The sequence below is a fragment of the Apodemus sylvaticus genome, chromosome 17 (assembly GCF_947179515.1).
Source record: "Apodemus sylvaticus chromosome 17, mApoSyl1.1, whole genome shotgun sequence".
Taxonomy (NCBI): domain Eukaryota; kingdom Metazoa; phylum Chordata; class Mammalia; order Rodentia; family Muridae; genus Apodemus; species Apodemus sylvaticus.
The window spans coordinates 23,470,096-23,488,346 of NC_067488.1; the positions used below are offsets into that span (position 1 = coordinate 23,470,096).

Below are 18,251 nucleotides of genomic sequence, written 5' to 3' on the forward strand. Positions count from 1 at the left end.
TTCAAGGAGCTTCCTTTATGCCCAGCGTCTCCACACAGAAGTGGGCTTTACCAACGCCCTCGGCGTTTCTCAGTGGAATCAGGTTGACAATTCAGGTTAACCAGAACAATAAACAAAATAACTACTTCCACAGATATTTAAGTTTTATCGAGGCTAGTATGAGGAAGTTGAACTAGAAATCTTAGCATGTCAAACAGAAAAAATACCTTACATTTCTAGGCTTAAATTCAGTTACAGTCATCTCACATGATGCAACAGAAATGCAGAGAGGGGATCTGACAAATGCCGTCTGTGGCATCACACTATCATCATTACGGTTCTGGCCTTAGTCGGCCTCGTGGGATACACTGGAAGGGACTCCTGTAAGAGGCAGCCCATAAAAAGAGGTTTATAATATCACATACTTATCCTTTTCTTTTCCACCACCAAATATGGGATGCAGTAAAACTCCCCCAGTCTTCAGCTCATATGCCACTATTTTATCTAGCTCCTAAAAAGAAAAGACACAAAAGCAAGAGTCAGTGAAACCTTCCGATACGATCTTTAGTACTAGGCCACATATTCTTTCCTGGAATCAGATGTAAGCGTAAGATAAGCAAACTACAGACCAAGATACACCCCGGATGAAGGCTAAGATTCGAAAACCTCCCTGTATTTTGTGACTTCAGAGCTCACCAGCAGCTCAGCAACTTTTCCTTACAACTCTTCTCAGCCTCTCTGATTTGTCCTCTAAATTGATTTATTCCGTCTCAGTATTTTGCATCTGAGGACTAAGGCCACCAGCAGGAAGTTGATTGAATGATATTAATAATAAACGACTTAAAAAGTCCCTGTTCTTCTCTAACATACCCATTAAGGTTAGCAGAAAGAAGGAAGAAAGAAAAGATGAAAAAGACAACGTAACCATACTGGCCATTCATGAAGTTTAAATAATATTAGACAGCAGAGAGAAGTGGCAGGCAGCTTCATGAGATGGTTAAAAGCTAACTGGATCCTGACAATACAGCTGGTTAGCCATATACTTTACTAAATAATTTAGTCTCTATATACCTTAGTTTCTTTGGAAAGTGGGGGTGATAAGAGAATTAAGACAGTACTATTTTTAATCATAGTACCATTGCATTACACACTGTAAGTGGTTATTCCCTTCTGAAATGAAGAACAGGCTCTACCAGTGGTAAAGCATATGAACTCTCTAGCAACTTTTTGACAGTGTTAATTTAATAATAATATTAAGGTGGAAATTTTTCTACTTGGAAACAATGAAGTTAAGGATCTAATTCAACCCAATAATACCATTAGTATGAGAAACAGATATACAGAACACTGCTTTTACTCTTTGCTTTCATCTTTAAATAAAAGAAAAATATGTGCCAACAACAGAGCACACACAGTGGGTACAGAAGACTACCTGACGGACCAGCAGGACTGTGTGCAGGGCACCAATGGCACCAAGGGAACAGCAGTGCGCCCCTCTCCCCAGGGGGCACACCCGGCCACCTCACCAACCTTCCCCAAGTAAGACACAGGAGGCTCGGTTATAATCTTTTTTCAGTACTGTAATTTTCATTTCATTTGAAGAGTTAGCTATTTCAAATGATATTTTAAAAGTACATTACAGTAAGTAAAACAGAGGACAAGGGGGCTAGCAGGTGGTTCAGCGGGCGATCAGGTTCAGAAGCCTGATTTCCGGATCAGTGTAAGGAGAGGAGCAACCCCAGGGAACTATCTTCTGAGCACACGTGCACCCTAACATGTGCACTGCCCCAACACACAAAAGAAATGAGTAAATGGAATAAAATAAAAGACAGGAGACATGGAAATGAGAAAACATTTTCATATAGTGCTGACTTACAAGTGGAAAGAAGCCTCTCTGGCTTACCTCTTTAATCCAATGGTGGTATTCATTGACTCCAAACGTTTTTTTCATCCATAGTCCATAAATATAGCCTGAAATTCCCTTCAGCACCCACTCATCGGACCTAAGGAAAGTCAGTAAAACTTTGAATCACAAGAGCCTGGTCTAGCAGGGTCAAAGAGATGAACGGAAACAATGTGATATGGACCACTGCTAATTTTAGGCAACTGCGGGTTATTAACAAATTATCAAGTTCCTCACATCTTTTAGGCTGAGCTGCCTATCCAGCCTTCTTCACGTCTGGCTGGATCTTTAATTTTAAGACTGTTAAAAATCAAATGCACATTACAAGGCCTGACACACTGTAAGTAGTCAGTTGTCCTCTTCTGAAATGAAGTACTACGTGTATGAATCCCCTCACAGAGCGTGTGTCTGTCCAGGTTGGGATAGTGCAGCTCAGGAACACTGATTTCCCAGCCTGCTTGCAGGCCTGGATTTGATCGTTAGTATAGAAGAAGAGCAAAGCTCACAACACTTTTGGATTTAGCAGTGTAGTCACTCTGATTGTGGTTCATCTCTTCACACCGCTGTTCAGACTGTCTGCCACTAAAGAAGTTCTTGCCCACAGTCAGGGCTGCTTGACTAAGAAGTTCACATCTGCTAGGGGTTGAGGGACACTCCACACTTGGAGGCAGTAGCAGAATAATGAAGAATTCAAGGTTATCCTCAGTGTCATAGATGAGTTCAAGAACATCTCAGGCTAGGTAAGATGTGATCTCAAAGACTAAAACAGAATCCACGGTCTTGACTGGGAATGTCTATCCAGGACAGAGTGCTTGGCTAGCACGTGCAAGGCTCTGAGTCCTGGCAACTCAAACCCTATGCTCCTTACTGTGACATGTAGGCATAATTTTCATACCGTGGGTTTTGTAGTATCCTTAAGCTGACCTGTAATAGTTGCACTTTCTCCAGTGCAACTGAAAAGGCAGTCAGCACCAACCACTCATTTACTGACATCACACACATACACACACACACACAGAGAGAGAGAGAGAGAGAGAGAGAGAGAGAGTTACATTTGCAAAAAAATAGGCAGAATCTTATATTATTAAAAGAAATTACAATCTCAAGGAAGTTTTGTACAGAGCTTTAAATTAACCGCCAGCGGCCAAGTGTGTGACTTTCATTACAATCTTAGCATGCAGTAGGCAAACAGGCAGATATGTCTGTGAGGTTGATGCCGACCTATTCTATACTGTAAGTCCTAAGCCAGGTAGAGCTATAGAGTAAGACTCCTTCTCAAAAAACAGACACACGATAATACAAAAGTCATCTCACGTTAAAGAAAGCAAAGATCATCACTTTTTCCTTTAGTGTCGGGGCTCCAACTGCGCCAGGCACCTACATGGAAGCACTGTACCTCTGAGCTGCACCCCAGCTCCAAATATGCTTCCCTTTCTCCGCTTTCTAGAAAACTGGCAAAAATCTAAACGAAAAGGCAAATTCCTACACCATTAGCACTATTGTTGAAGATAATTATTCTGCTTTTAAAATCACCTCAAACATTTTTCTATATTTAAACACTGACATTAGACTTCTAATCAGTTTTCTGGAACTTTAAGCTACATTCAATACAACTAATACATTTTCCATAATTCTTATTTTTATGGTAAATAATGTAAGTAACTCTACTGTTTTGTTTTTCTGAAACAGGTCTCACCATGTAGTGGGGACTTCATCTCAACTTGCTACATAAATAGGAATGGCCTTAAACTCAAGAGATCTACCAGTTGAGTTTATACTGATTTTAATGTCAAAAATAACCCCAACACGTATAAATTACAGGCAACAGTTAGCTTACAATGCAAGACAAGAAGGAAGTCAGAATGAAGCATGTGGCATACACCAGTGATTCCCCTTGGGGACAGGGGGGTCAGACTCAGCTACACTGTGAAGTTGAGGACAACAGGAGCCACAAGAGACTGTCAAAGAACATGAAAGGGGGGATGGGAGGAGAGGGGGATGGGAGGAGAGGGGGGACGGGAGGAAGTCAGCTTTCCTGATCTTTTGGCTCAGTCTGTAACTCTGAAATTACTCACCAAGACATTCTGGATATGAAACATCCAAAGAACTGCTGTGCTAAAGACTGTGCCAAGCACCGTCTGGTCAGTGGCGTCTCATCTATAATCATGGCACTGTGCAGAAGATTTGTGCTGAAAGCCAAAGAAGTCACTTAGGACCAAGAGATGCATAGTCAGTCAGTCAAAATACAGTAACTACACTCTAAAGCAATACAACTTTAGGTTCAAGTTCAAGAAGAAAAAAAAAGGAAAGTATTCGCCCCAAAAGTTTCCTAATCTTTTCAAAATGTATCTGAAATGCAGTCTACCTAAAGCAAGAACACAGAGTTTTGTACTGATTTTAATAAAAAATAATATATCACTATTTTAAGGAGGAAGAAACTTGAGTTAATCAGAAATGGATCCTAATACAATGGGGTGACTTAATTCCAGAAGTCTCCTCCCAGGCTATCCTGATGCAGATGCACAGGCAGACTGGGCACAGCCAGCCTTGACCACAGTGCTTGGGAGACATTCTCCAGAAACCAGAACAGCAATAACAAAAATGAACCCCTTTCCTGGTATCTATTACATTTTGGCACTCTGTTATTTATGTCTAGACACTGCTCCATTCGATTTTCCCAGCTGTGTTCTAAAATGCCTAGGATTCGTGTCCGACATCACACATGCGAGCCGTCAGAGACAGGGAAGGTGAACAACCACCCTGACATATGAAACTGACAAATTTGGAACTTTCCCCCAAAAAATGTACAGAAAAGGGGGGCTGAAACAAACGGGAAAAAGGTTCTTTGATAACACATTGGTGACACCAGTAGTTTTGTAGTGCTACCAAGAAGGCACACCAATCACCTATACAACACGTAAGCTAAACATTAAGAACTAAACCGTAAATGTGAATTCTAATTGTGGAAGAAGACTCTATGATCCACTACTTCCTTACGTAAGAGACTACACTGTAGCATTTTTACAAATGTCAGATTACCTATGAATTCAATCACACCTGACTTTTAAAACTAGTCTCAAAATTGATGAACCAACAGCTTCTTGTCCTTGGATGTACTTTAACTTAGGCCTTCTCCACTCGAAGGGACACTAACCTGAAAATGCTCATAGAAGCGTAAGCGGCCACTTCAACGTAAGCCTCATCGATGAAGACCGTCTTAAAACAGGAGTATGGATAGCGACAAGTCAAAATTTCTTCATAAAATTCAAAAACTTCGTGAATGTATGACGTAGTATGTTTAAGTAACGGAAGAAGTTGAGGCAAACAAAAATGGGTAACCTGAAAACAAAAGAATAACCAACTCAAAGGAAGGGCATGTTTAGTTTGCAATAAATTTCATAAAGTTGAAAACTGCTGCTGTAAAATTAATAGGCTTTCAGATCAGGCTTACAAAATGTTCATTGTACTAAAAAAAAAATTTAAAAATGGATTATGTTAAAAGCTTACACAGCCGGGCAGTGGTGGCGCACGCCTGTAATCCCAGCACTCTGGGAGGCAGAGGCAGGTGGATTTCTGAGTTCGAGGCCAGCCTGGTGAGTGAGTTCCAGGACAGCCAGGGCTATACAGAGAAGCCCTGTCTCCAAAAAACCAAATCCAAAAAAACCAAAAAAAAAAAAGCTTACACAGAATGAAAATAAAACTGTTCCAAATTAAATTTTTTTCTCCTATGCATAAACTAGAAAGAATTAAATTTTAAGGCTTAGCAAAATCTCTTATGCGTCTACACCTAGCAATTAAGTAATAGTAATCTCTCTCTCTCTCTCTCTCTCTCTCTCTCTCTCTCTGTGTGTGTGTGTGTGTGTGTGTGTGTGTGTGTGTGTGTGTGTATAATGTTGAAGATTAAACCCAATGGCTTTCACACACCAGGCAAGGAACACTAAACTTAATCTAGAAATTACCAGTTTATGTTGCCCTGTAAAGATGGCTCACAACAGTAATCCTAACTCAGCGGACGGTGAAGGCAGCCTGGGTGCACAGTCACCTCAGTGTAAACTAGTCAGTGCTGGTCAGCCCTGTGAGCGTACCAGGAACAATCCCGCCAGCCTCTCTGAAGCTGCAGCTACAGATCAAATACTGGTGTGCCGAACACAGACGAGCCACACTGGTAGTGAGGAAGTAAAAAACAGTCACAATAGAAGTAACAGTCATGGTTTCATATTAAGCTAAATTTAAAACAAGTGTCATAGACTGTCTTATGAAACAATTCTATGGCATGAATGAAGCAGCCAGGGACAGTGGCCACATCTGTGATCCCAGTGCTTCACGGTCTAAGAATGGAGTCCTGTGAGGAGAATTCTGAGTGCCTGGGAGGAAACTTCGAAGAAACCAACACAAGAATCTTGTGACCCTGGTCAGTTTCTTCAAAAACACTGGAAATAACTTTGGAATATGTTTTTGTGACCCTCCCAGGTGTATGAAATAGAAGTACGTTTACTTCAGATTATTCACTATAACTGGCTACTGCTGTTCATATAGCTCTATGGAAAAACTTGGTTTTTGCCACAGGGAACCACCAGTGGCTCGTTCCCACACGTGGCTTGCCCCTGTAACTGCACATGGTTTACTCATGTGACTATTTAACCCTCAGAGCATAACTGTCTGATGATCTGAATAAAGTTCTCATTCAGCAGCTCCATTCTCCCAGGCCCCACCGCCTCTCCAGAGAGCAGTGTCACCAGTTCAAAGCTAGTCAGGGCCAAATAGTGAGACAGTCTCAAGACAAACAAGAACCTAGTAACACCTCATCCAGAAGATGATATAGTGGGCAATTATTTCATGTTAGACAAAAGTTCGACCAGTAAAAGCCAGACGCAGCAGCGCATGCCTCGGTGGCCAGAAGTTGAGGCAGGAAGATTGACATGGGTTTGAGGAAAGCCCGGGCCACAGAGCAAGACAGTTGAAGGGAACAAAAACAAGACAAAGCAAAATAAACCTAAAGTAGTGTAAAAGGTCAATACCACACGTGGGGGTCAAGACTAACAGGAAATATGTTATGATTAGAGAAATGTATGCAAATATAAGGAAACTATTTTAAATATTTTAAAAGAAAACTTTGTGATTTCTTTTCTAATACAGTGCTTAGCTTAAAAAAAAAAAAAAAAAAAAAAAAGAACGACCAGTATATCCTGGCTAGAGTGTAAGCTGGTTTCTAAACTCAACTGTTATTACTAATTTCATCTAAGTCTCACCTCTGGAAGCTGGAAAACTACAATTTGGAAATTTAAAGCACAGGCGCAGTACCATGAAACACCTGACTCCGGGGCTATACAGAGAGACCTTATTTCTAAAGAGAAAAGTGATAAATAAGATTTATTCTCACTTCAGCATACTGAGGTAGTCAACAAACTCATCAAAAAGTTTTTAATTTCAAATAAATATATATTTTCTTTTTAGTGATAGTGTTAAAGTATTTAGTTAAACACTAAAAATAGTATTTATTTATTTATTTGTGCCTTTATTTTCATAAGGAGTTAAAGTACAGAGAAGAAAAAGACGAGTGAGCCAGGCCATGGTGGCACACGCCTGTAATCCCATCACTCTGGGAGGCAGAGGCAGGCGGATTTCTGAGTTCGAGGCCAGCCTGGTCTACAGAGTGAGCTCCAGGACAGCCAGGGCTATACAGAGAAACCCTGTCTCAAAAAAACCAAATCTAAAAAACAAACAAAACAAAAAAAAAAAAAAAAGAAAGAAAAGAAAAAGACGAGTGAAATATATACGTACCTCGTGCATGTATGGATCCACAAGTATTTCGAATGGTCCAATAGCCAAGGAGATATTAGGTGCAGCTGTAGGAATAGTAAGCATGTAATGGAAGGTCTTCTTTCTCATGTCATGAGTATACACTGTCTCCACCAAATCTCCATTGGACACGGCTACCATCGAAGCATCGACTGTAAATTCTAATTTCCAGGTGCACAACTCAGAGTATGAATCAACACACGGGAACCAAAATCTACAAGCAGATTAAGAGTACAACATACACGTCAGACTTAAAATCTCAGGTCAAGTCTTACTATATAATCGAATCAATACATAATACCAAAATATCAACAATTCTAAAACACAGCCCTAGAAGAATTAATAATCTGAGGAAAGCACTCACATTATAAAATATTTCAGTAACATGTAGTGAACTACAGAGCATGAGAAAGAGTGGATTACAATTTCACATACAGATGTAGGTCCTTATGTAAACCTACTGATGCAAAACAACAGGAAAAAGCTAGTTATAGAGAGCACAAGCATGAATGAGCCCATTTCCCTAAAACCAAGCGCAGTCAACGGTGTCTCGGGAACTGAGTAGACAGAATGGCAGGGCAGAATGTGGACTAGAAGCAGAGGAGACTCTGCCAAGTGGTGGTGCCATCTGTGCTGATCTGACTGTGAGCTCGGCAGGTTGTTCACTCGTGAAAAGTTATTATTATCATTTTACACTTAAATGCTGCAGTTTCTGTATGCAAGCTAAACCTCACTATAAAGTTAAAGAATCGAGCTGACAGGTCATTTCAAAATTCTTCCCTAAGGAAAAATGAAGATAACGAAATTGAGAAGGAATACTCAACAGACATGACTCAGAAACAGCTTGGGGCTGGAGGGACAAAGCTTACACTGGCCATTCCAGAAAATGCACTGCATATTCAATACTTAAAAATGCAACTAAAAAGTTAAATTAATTGAAAGATATGAATTTATAATCTACCTTGTAGAATTTTGATACCCACAAGAGAAGACATGAGCGCCTCTCTCTGCCATACTCCCCTCTACACTGGGTACCACAAAATGAAGGCCTCCTTTTGGTTGATCCAAAGAAAAATTAATATGTATCTTCAGGACCTTTAACTCTGCAATAAATGAATATATACATTCACTGGCACGTAAATAGGCAACAGTAACCTACACAATGCACACAGTACACGAGAAGCACAGCTTGGGCGCTATGTATACTAGGAATCCAGAGAGCTGACCGGGACGTAGCTCCAATGGTAGGGAGGGCACTGGCCTGGATGCTAGAGGCCTGGAATCAATGCCAGGACATAAAACAGACACTGCACCACTTGCCACGCCCAGCCTCTTACAGTGCTCGCCTACTCACGCTGAGAGCTCGCCTCCGGCTCTCTAGCTGCCGCTGGTAATCTCTCACCAAGCACACCACTCACCATCCGCAACATTTCTGACAACATGCAACGCTTTCAGAAAAATTTCAAACTCCCTAATATGGATGCTTTAAGGCCGGTCAAATCCAGTTGGAATTCTACATTTCAACTGTAGTTTTTTCTCCTTTTGTATTGTCACCCAAACTGTTAGTTATACTTGACTTTGGAGAGTAAAGGAAGGGAAGGAAGTAGGGCGGAGAGGGCTACTGAAGAAACTGCAGCGCCTATTATGTTCTTCAGTTATATTCTATTTCTGTATAGTAAAAATACCTGTGTTAAAGGGAGATATTTTAATTCCCCCCAGCTATCACAAGTGCATGCCCATACAATAAGCTTCTACAAGTGCCCTAAACTGAGTAATACTACTATGTCTCACCTGCCCCCAAACACACTGAAAACAAAGTATTTTCTCTCGTCTTTGACTTTTATAAGACTAAATAAAGGTACAAAGAAGTTTTCAAATAATAATTCTGATTAAATCTTTAAAGAATACATCATAAAGATTTAGAAAGATAAATTCAAAGTATATAGGACACGTGGCAAAAGCCCATGTTCTAGCATCTGTTCAACCAGGAAGCAGCTCAGTGAACTTATTGTGGGACTTGAGAATGCTATTCTAAAAACTAGGACTGCTAATGCTACAAAAATGCTACTATTCCAAATGGACCTAGTCACATGATTTTCATTAAAAAGGCAAAACAGCCGGGTGTGGTAGCACATGCCTTTGGTCCAAGGACTCAGGGAAACTGAGGCAGATGGGTCTCTCAGTTCCAGGCCAGCCTGGTCTACAGAGCAAGTTCTAGAACAGCCAAAAAACAAAAGCAAAAATAATAAAAAAAAAAAAAAAAAAAAATGAAAGGAGCTGCTGGCATAGCTCCTTTGACAGAGAACATTCCTTGCATCTACAAAGTAGTTTCCTTGCATTGAAACCAGGCAATTTTGTAACAACCTGTAGCGAACATATTCCTATTAATCCAGGACCCTAAAGAAGAAAAGAATTTTCCAACTCCTTTCACACATTTGTACTGGTTACTTTACAGTTAAGGCAACTTTCTAGCTAACCTTATGGCCTATAAATTTAGCAAGACTTATTTCACTGTGCAGTAATACATTCCTGGTTCTTTACCATCGACATGCTTCCAGAGCTCTGAGGGAACCTTAATGCAGAGTTCTCCGTTCCCCGCATCAGGGTCCACTGCACTCACTGCAGCTGCATATGTATTGGAAAAATAATTGAGGTTTCTCCTGGGGAGATAAAAGCCAACTTGTTAGAACAGCAAGTTACAATTGAAATAACACACTTCACCAGGTCCTCCTAAATATCAATGGCATCAATTATTTCTAAGCATTATGTCTTTTACATAATTCATAAGATTACTTTTTTAGCCAAGTTAACTAATCTGATACTATTCACCATGATGAGACATATTCACGTGACAGACATGGTGGTGCATGCCTTTAATCCCAGTACTCTGGAGGCAGAAGCAGGAGAATCTCTCTAAGTTCAAGGTCAGCCTGGACTCAAAACAGGAGGAAAGGAACGAGGGAAGGAGGGAGGGAGGGACGGAGGGAGGGAGGGAGGGAGGGAGGGAGGGAGGGAAGGAAGGAAGGAAGGAAGGAAGGAGGGAAGGAAGGGAAGGAGGGAGGGAAGGAAGGGAGGGAGGGAAGGAGGGAGAGAGGGAAGAAGGGAGGAATGGAGGGACAGAGGGAAGGAGGAATCCAATAGCTAAAGAGAACTGTTAAACTGATAATTATGTTCACATCCATCATTAATTCTGGAATTCCAAGATAACTACTTGTCTAGATTCAGTGTAAATTAGCTTCAGACCTATGAGAATCCCCTAGAAGGCTTGTTAGGGTGGGACCCTATCCTGTCTTGATTCAGTAGTTTGGGCTAATACTTGAGATTAGCAAAACTAAATAATTCCTAGGTAATACTGATGATGCCTGTCTGGGATCACACTTTAAAGCAATATGACATGTCCTAGGCTAGTGAAATACTATCTTCACTGAAGAGTTCATAATTGGGCTTGGCATCACATTACAAAACACAGAGAATCACAGAAATAATATGACCTAGTACTATCAAGGCTTTTCGAAAATGCCCTCTAATATAGTTGTGACAGTGGATACTGTATTTTACTGTTTCTGGTTCAAAGATGATGGTGAACATTCAGTTCAATGAAACAATTTCTTGGTATTTATCAAGTAAATATGGATAAGAACATTAAAATGGAAACATGGTCAAGATAATTTAACAAAAATAAATGTACAGAAAATTCCCAGATAATACTTTTTTAAAGCTGTAAGAAAGGAAATTTAATAATTTACTATGTTGGACAAAGGTGAGGAGACCCTGGAGCGAAATTTGTAGAACAGTAAAAGCAACAGAAGCTATGCGACATATAGCTCTATTATAATAATAATGGAAAGCTTGGCTGAAAACATTAACCCAGTCTCTAAAAACAATGACGGAACGACTTGGAAAGAGCAGCTTCTTAATGTGTCCAACTTACTGTTTTGATTCGTTATGACAAATTTCTAAGGTTGGATCATTATAAATAAAAGCAGCTTCCAAATCATTGATCCTGACTCGGTATATTCTACACTGTTTACTGTTCAACTTGATTCTGTTCAAGTTTGCAACTGTAGGAAATATAGTCAGCTCCACAAATCCCTGTAAAAACAAAGAACTATTATGTTAGAATATTATAGAACATATTTCTTTAATTACTACTTATATATACTACCTCAAAATTAAAATCCCAAACAGCTATGTACACATGATGTTCTGCAAGAATCTTAATTTTAAACATTAATTGTACCAGTGGCTGACTGAGTACAATTTATCTAGTCTTTACAAGCCTTCCTTGATCTGTGTAATTTTTAGTAAGCAAGCCACTGTTGAGTGGAAAGTGAAAACATTTACTAGTCTCAAATACAAGAATCTCTAGGCGGACTGCAACCAAAATAGGCTAGAGGACCAGAGGCTGAAGGAGAAGAAAATCACACTCAGGAAGTTCAAGTCAAAGAATCTGATGGTACCAAGAACTGGGGGCTTTAAAAACTGCAATACTGAAGCTAACAAGGCTGAGCCTCCTCACAGGAGATAAGTGAGGAAAGAGCAGCACGTGCTGCCAGAGAGGGCAAGGCAGGTGGGAGCGGCAGTCCTGGCAAATACTGAGTGATTTCCTGCCAAGCAGTCCTGTGTTCTACCATCTTTCATGAGGGGTGTGTCATCCATCTAAAGACTCTACTACTGCAGCTGACAGCTAAATACTCTCACCAACATCCTGCGTTAACTCAAACAGGAAAGTCAGGAGAACGATGGAATGCGGGCCCAGTGATTTTCATAAACTTGACTGAAAACTATTATACTGACACATGAGCCCTGGGAGGGCATAAAATGCTTCAGATGCTATGTGTATATTCTACACTGTTTGCTGTTCAACTTGATTCTGTTCAAGTTTGCAACTGTAGGAAATATAGTCAGCTCCACAAATCCCTGTAAAAACAAAGAACTATTATGTTAGAATATTATAGAACATTATATGAGGACTTCAGATTCCAGCAGGAGTCAAACCGTCAACATAGAGGACTAGATAGAGCGGCTACTGTCACATGTCAGGCATGTTCTACCTTCTTAGGCACTCTCTGATCCTGATACCAACTCTGAGGAAAAAAGTACTACTTGAAGCATTTTACACAAATGCCCTAGAAGATATAAGTACTGCTGGAAAGTAGTTCAAGATTAGCTTTTATACATAAAGTAATAAAGTTAACAAACTGCTAGCTAGATCTAGACCTATCTGTTTCTACTAGTCTATAATCCTCTGGGCACAAGGGCTTTATATAATGTTCATGAATATTTTCTGTATAACCTTTATACCAACCCCTCAAAAAACCATGCAATTCTACAGCCACTATGCTCCCAATTCTGAAAGAAGACACACACAGTCTTCAATCAAGTCATCAGGATGGATCAAGAGCTTATAAGGTCAGAAAGAGCAGAGGCCAGAAAAGCTCTGTATTTAAAAGTGCAAATTAAGCTGATGGTGACACACGCTCATAGCATTTGGACTTGAGAAGTGAAGGCAGGAGATGGCCACAAGTTTGAAGATAGCCTTGCCTACATAGCAAAATCCTCTGCTGGAAAGAGAAAAGTTGCAAACCACAAGCCAGTGTAGCAGGAAGCCCAAAATACAGAGATCCTTCCCTCCTTCCCTCCACGGAGTCTTAGCTAGGCTGGAAGTCTTCATGCAGATCCAGTTGTCCTCGAACTCAGATGTCTGCCTCTGCCTCTGCCTCTGAGCTGGGATTAAAGCTGAGTGACACCATGCCAAGCCCCAACTTGTCTCAGATTACTGTCAATCACCCAATGACCACCCTACATAAATGAGCTTAGAGTAAGCAGAAAACCAGCAAATAAAACCAAATCAACTTGGTGCCGGGAGTACACACCTTTAATTCTGGTGCTCGGAGGCTGAGGCATGCAGATCTCTGTAAGTTCTAGGCCAGCCTGATCTACACAGCGAGTTCTGGGACTGCTAAAGCTAGGCAGTGAGAATGTCTTCTCACTGCATGGGGCTGGGACGGAGAAGGAGAAGAAAAAAAGGGATTCTGACAGATTTGTAACTTCAGCACTTAGAAGGCTGAGGCAAAAGGATAGCCAGTTTGATGCCAGCATGAGTTACCTAGTGATCCCTTGTATCAAGACTCTAAAAAGAAAAGTGAATTAGAAAGTTATGGAAAAGCCGGGCGGTGGTGGCGCACGCCTGTAATCCCAGCACTCTGGGAGGCAGAGGCAGGTGGATTTCTGAGTTCTAGGCCAGTCTGGTCTACAGAGTGAGTTCCAGGACAGCCAGGGCTACACAGAGAAACCCTGTCTCCAAAAAAAAAAAAAAAAAAAAAAAAAAAAAAAGCCAAATCCAAAAAACCAAAAGAAAGTTATGGAAAGAGCTATTAACCCATAGTTACCTGTAAAGAATACAAGACCAGCATTTGGTTTTCTAAACTAACACTGATAATATAAAAGTGAAGAACATATGTCTAGAAAACGGTCCCCTGATGTCACAGGACCTTAACCTGCACGCAACAATCACCTCTATTAGCCGGTACAAGTTTCCACTTCCTCACCCACTGACATAATTCAAATCCTCAGATCATCCAACACCTCAACATTATCCTTCCATTTTAGGACTTTCTCCACCATTTCACAGCTAGCTATCCCTTGTCTTCTAATCTTTTTGAAAACTCTTTATTACATTTAAATGAAATAGCTTCTGAATGTCTAAGAGAAGCTACCTATTCGCTTATTTATGATAACTTAATGAAAGCTAGGCCATCTCACTGCTATTTCTTGGCCATTTATCATACTGAATGTAGTAAACACTACAAAAGCCAGGGCAGCAGTCATTTGTAGTTAAATGCATATTTCCTGACAATAAGGGGAAAAGCCCTTGGAAATATCTGAATCCTAGATTCGTCACTTAGTAACTGTACAATCCTGGTGGACATGGAACACAGGCAGCAGAGGCCAGAGACCCTTCTGATGACAATGACTTCAAGTTCCTTTACCTAAATCGCTAGAGTTCCTCCATTCCAGGGTGGCAATCAAACTCCCCGCTGCTGACGCTGCCGTGAGCTCTTACGTCCAGTGCTTCTCCTGTCACGACCATTTCCTTCCGTCAGACACCGGACTGCTCCCTCGCTCCTGCTATTTCTGGGCTTTCCTTCTCTGCTTTTCTGCTTTTCCTTCTCCTCGTCTTTTCATCCCAAAACCTGACCTTAAACACTCTCTTACCCGCCACCAAATTCTCTTGCCCCACAGCTACATTTTCATCTACTTTCTCCCCCTCCTATGAATGATGCTTCAGAGGATCCTCTGCAGAACAGAGCTACACCAGCTAAGAAATCCTCTGTCCACTACCCCTTCTCTGATTATAACGTTCCTCTCTGTGCCCAGAAGTATGTTCAAAATTTACTTAAAAATATGTTCAACATTTACTCATGAGTGGGCATAGTTATCAAAATAAACCACAGATGGAGACTACATCATTGTTTTTGTTTCTCTCTTTTCTTTTTGAACAGCATCACCCTTTGCAGTCCAGAGTCATATCAAACCCCCATCTTCCTGCCTCGACCTCCAGATGGGAGGGTACAGGTGTGTACCACCATGTTCAGTTGTTTTTTTAAGAGGCAATTTCTCCATTTTGCTCAGGCTGGTCTACATTTCCTAGGCTCAACTGATCTTCCAACCTCAACCTCCTAACTCAGATTATAGGCAGCTACCATTGTACCCATCTTAAACATAGTATTCTGATCCACAGAACTAACATAACAGCTCACTGATTATCAGGTGCTGAAGAAAGATATATAAACAAGCAACTTTCGATGGTGTAGTAAACAGAAAAAAATTCTAGGTCTTCTGGGGGAAAAAATGACTTACAGTGCAGTAGTAGAGATGATTTATCTAATTTCTAGTCCTTAGGCAGTTCACGACCCTAAAACAGAAGCTTCTGAATAAATGGAAAAACCACTCTCTCTCTACCACACAGCCTCCTGAATCTATTTTCTGAGACTAGCCAGAAGGATCTGCAACCATATGCCAGGACACTATCTGTTCTGAGAACAAAAAGAAAAGAAAAACAAAACAAAACCAAAAAACCCCACCCAACCTTGCTGATATTATCATATCTTGGTTCTTCAGAATTGAACGCCTGAACTCACAACCATTTCTACAGTCCAGTAATCAGGAAGTATTTAGAGGTCATGTAATTAAATGATATCATAGATCAAGTCTATTAGGACTAATGTTTACTTTTTTAGCCCTATAATATAATATAATACATGTTATAATAATAGGTCTCTGTCCAGAGAAGTAAGGACTTTTATGGTGGAAAAGGTAGACTACTCATTTCTCCATTTAAGGATACTAAACCCAAGCAACCACATATCTCTTGTGGATTACAGAAAGCAACGGCATAAGCATGTGAACACTGTCCACCAGAGGTTCTTCTGCTAGACTACATGGAAGCAGTAGCTTTGTCCTTCTATCAATACGCTATTTACCCACTTTCCCTTTACCTGTATATTCTGAGCTCCTCATTTATAAAGCTGGGACTGAAATCTTATCTACCTCAAGAGGTTACAGTGAGGAGTCAATGAGTTAATATACATACACCTTAAGGAATATTTTATAGACAAGAGTGATTCAACTAACATTCACTATATTCAATCAATCATGTTGACTCTAATAATGCTAAGCTAAGATATCACAAGTTTCCTATACTGCTGGAGTAAAAACTTAAAGGCCAGGCGGTGGTGGCGCACGGCTTTAATCCCAGCACTTGGGAGGCAGAGGCAGGCAGATTTCTGAGTTTGAGGCCAGCCTGGTCTACACAGTGAGTTCCAGGACAACCAGGGCTACACAGACAAATGCTGTCTTGAAAAACAACAAAACAAAACAAAAAAATACTCCCTAGCTGGGCAGTGGTGGCGCACACCTTTAATCCTAGCACTTGGCAGGCAGAGGCAGGCGGACTTCTGAGTTCTAGTCCAGCCTGGACAGCCAGGGCTACACAGAGAAACCCTGAGGGATGGGGAGGGGAGATACTCCCTAATGCTTCCATGCTCTATCCCCAAACAGCAATGTATGACAAATATTACAAAAGAAATTTCATAAATGGAGCAACTGAATCTAAGACTACTATGACTACAGGGTTAGTCTTGTCTAATGCACAATGTGAAGGTGACTGATTATAAAGACTTACTATATCACAACATACTTAGCATAATGAATATTTTAATCAGGAAACGGAAGAAGGTGAGGAGAACAGAGACAGCATATATAGCAAAAGGATATGATAAACTGACTTGAATTCTAATTTCTTATTCTGAGGCACCATATATAATCTGGAAGACTACAGAATCCCAAAGAACTGTGAAAAGCTGACTTAAACAGTTTATGATGACTGGGAATAATCTTACCACAACAGATTTTCTCTGGAAGTTTATGTTGTTGATACAGACGACCTGATGGGTTGTACATATAAAAAGGAAAGAAACTACTATTATTATATGAAAGCATAACTCTTAAGTACAAATAGGGACTATATTCTAAGCAGCTCCAAGATCACACATCAAGTTTGTCTTCGAATTCTACAAAACGAGTAATCTTCTTATTTTAAATCTAACAGCCATGGAAAGGTTTCTCTTGACAAAAATATAGCGGTCCTTAAGAAAGGTTTAGGAGCCCGTGGGGGAAAGGGGTAAATATGCTGAACAATTCTGTTATCCAAAACCGTTTCATCCTACAACCATCACTTCCTCTGGAGTGAGCTCTAATTTCCCACTAGTTTCCCAGGCTCATCAAGTCACTCACAGAATCAATGAAAACAAAATCAAAGCGGGGCAAGAAACGGAGTAGGGGAAAGGTACTTATAATTTGTACGGCCGTGGGCTTTCGAAGCCCTTGTCTCCTTTCTTCCTATTCATCCTGGAGGACTCTAAGCCGGTGGGCGGCATGAAGAGCTCCTGCGGGGCTCGCCTTTCAAGCTGTTCGGGGGGCTGCAGCGCATTCCCGGCAGCGGCCCGTGCACCCTGAGCGCCCTGCCACCCGTCCTCCGCCTCGTGTCCCCTCCCCGGCCACTCTCAGCCGCCTCCGTCCGGCCCCTGTCACACAGATGAGCCGCTCTACAGGAGCTCAAAGGCACCACCGCCGCCTGCCGACATCTTGCCCGTCACCTCTGACCCGTGACGTCAGAGGAAGTGGAGCCGCCGAGGAGGCAGAACCCGGAAGTCTTGTCCGGGCGTCAGTGGGCGGGGTTTGCGCGATAAATTAAGGATTTTTCGTTTGGATTGAGTTTTGCTCCTTTGTCTCTAAAATATTTCTACAGTTCAGAGAGCAGAGGGAAGATTTACTGGGTGAGAAAGGAAGATGGGGAAGGGACGGTAAGTGTTAGGCGAATCGTGCTTGTGTAAGTGTGGAAGACAAGAAGCCTGGTGTAGCCAGGCATGGTGGCGCGCGCCTTTAATCCCAGCACTCGGGAGGCAGAGGCAGGCGGATTTCTGAGTTCGAGGCCAGCCTGGTCTACAGCGTGAGTTCCAGGACAGCCAGGGCTACACAGAGAAACCCTGTCTCGAAAAACCAAAAA

General features: G+C 41.3%; 1 protein-coding gene across 3 annotated transcripts in view; it reads right to left on the minus strand.

Annotated features, from left to right (window-relative positions):
- Taf2 (TATA-box binding protein associated factor 2) overlaps nucleotides 1-17,846 on the minus strand; it is a 58,824-nt gene extending 40,978 nt beyond the window's left edge. For all 3 annotated transcript variants that reach the window (XM_052160591.1, XM_052160592.1, XM_052160593.1), the window contains exons 1-10: nucleotides 17,539-17,846; nucleotides 17,086-17,139; nucleotides 11,613-11,773; nucleotides 10,223-10,341; nucleotides 8,643-8,784; nucleotides 7,664-7,895; nucleotides 5,037-5,221; nucleotides 3,958-4,071; nucleotides 1,883-1,982; nucleotides 405-490 (exon numbers count right to left, since the gene is read on the minus strand). In XM_052160591.1, the coding sequence (XP_052016551.1) occupies nucleotides 405-490; nucleotides 1,883-1,982; nucleotides 3,958-4,071; nucleotides 5,037-5,221; nucleotides 7,664-7,895; nucleotides 8,643-8,784; nucleotides 10,223-10,341; nucleotides 11,613-11,773; nucleotides 17,086-17,139; nucleotides 17,539-17,622 (1,277 nt within the window). In that variant the 5' untranslated portion in view covers nucleotides 17,623-17,846. The remainder of the gene's footprint in view (nucleotides 1-404; nucleotides 491-1,882; nucleotides 1,983-3,957; nucleotides 4,072-5,036; nucleotides 5,222-7,663; nucleotides 7,896-8,642; nucleotides 8,785-10,222; nucleotides 10,342-11,612; nucleotides 11,774-17,085; nucleotides 17,140-17,538) is intronic.
- Between the last annotated feature and the right edge of the window lie 405 nt (nucleotides 17,847-18,251).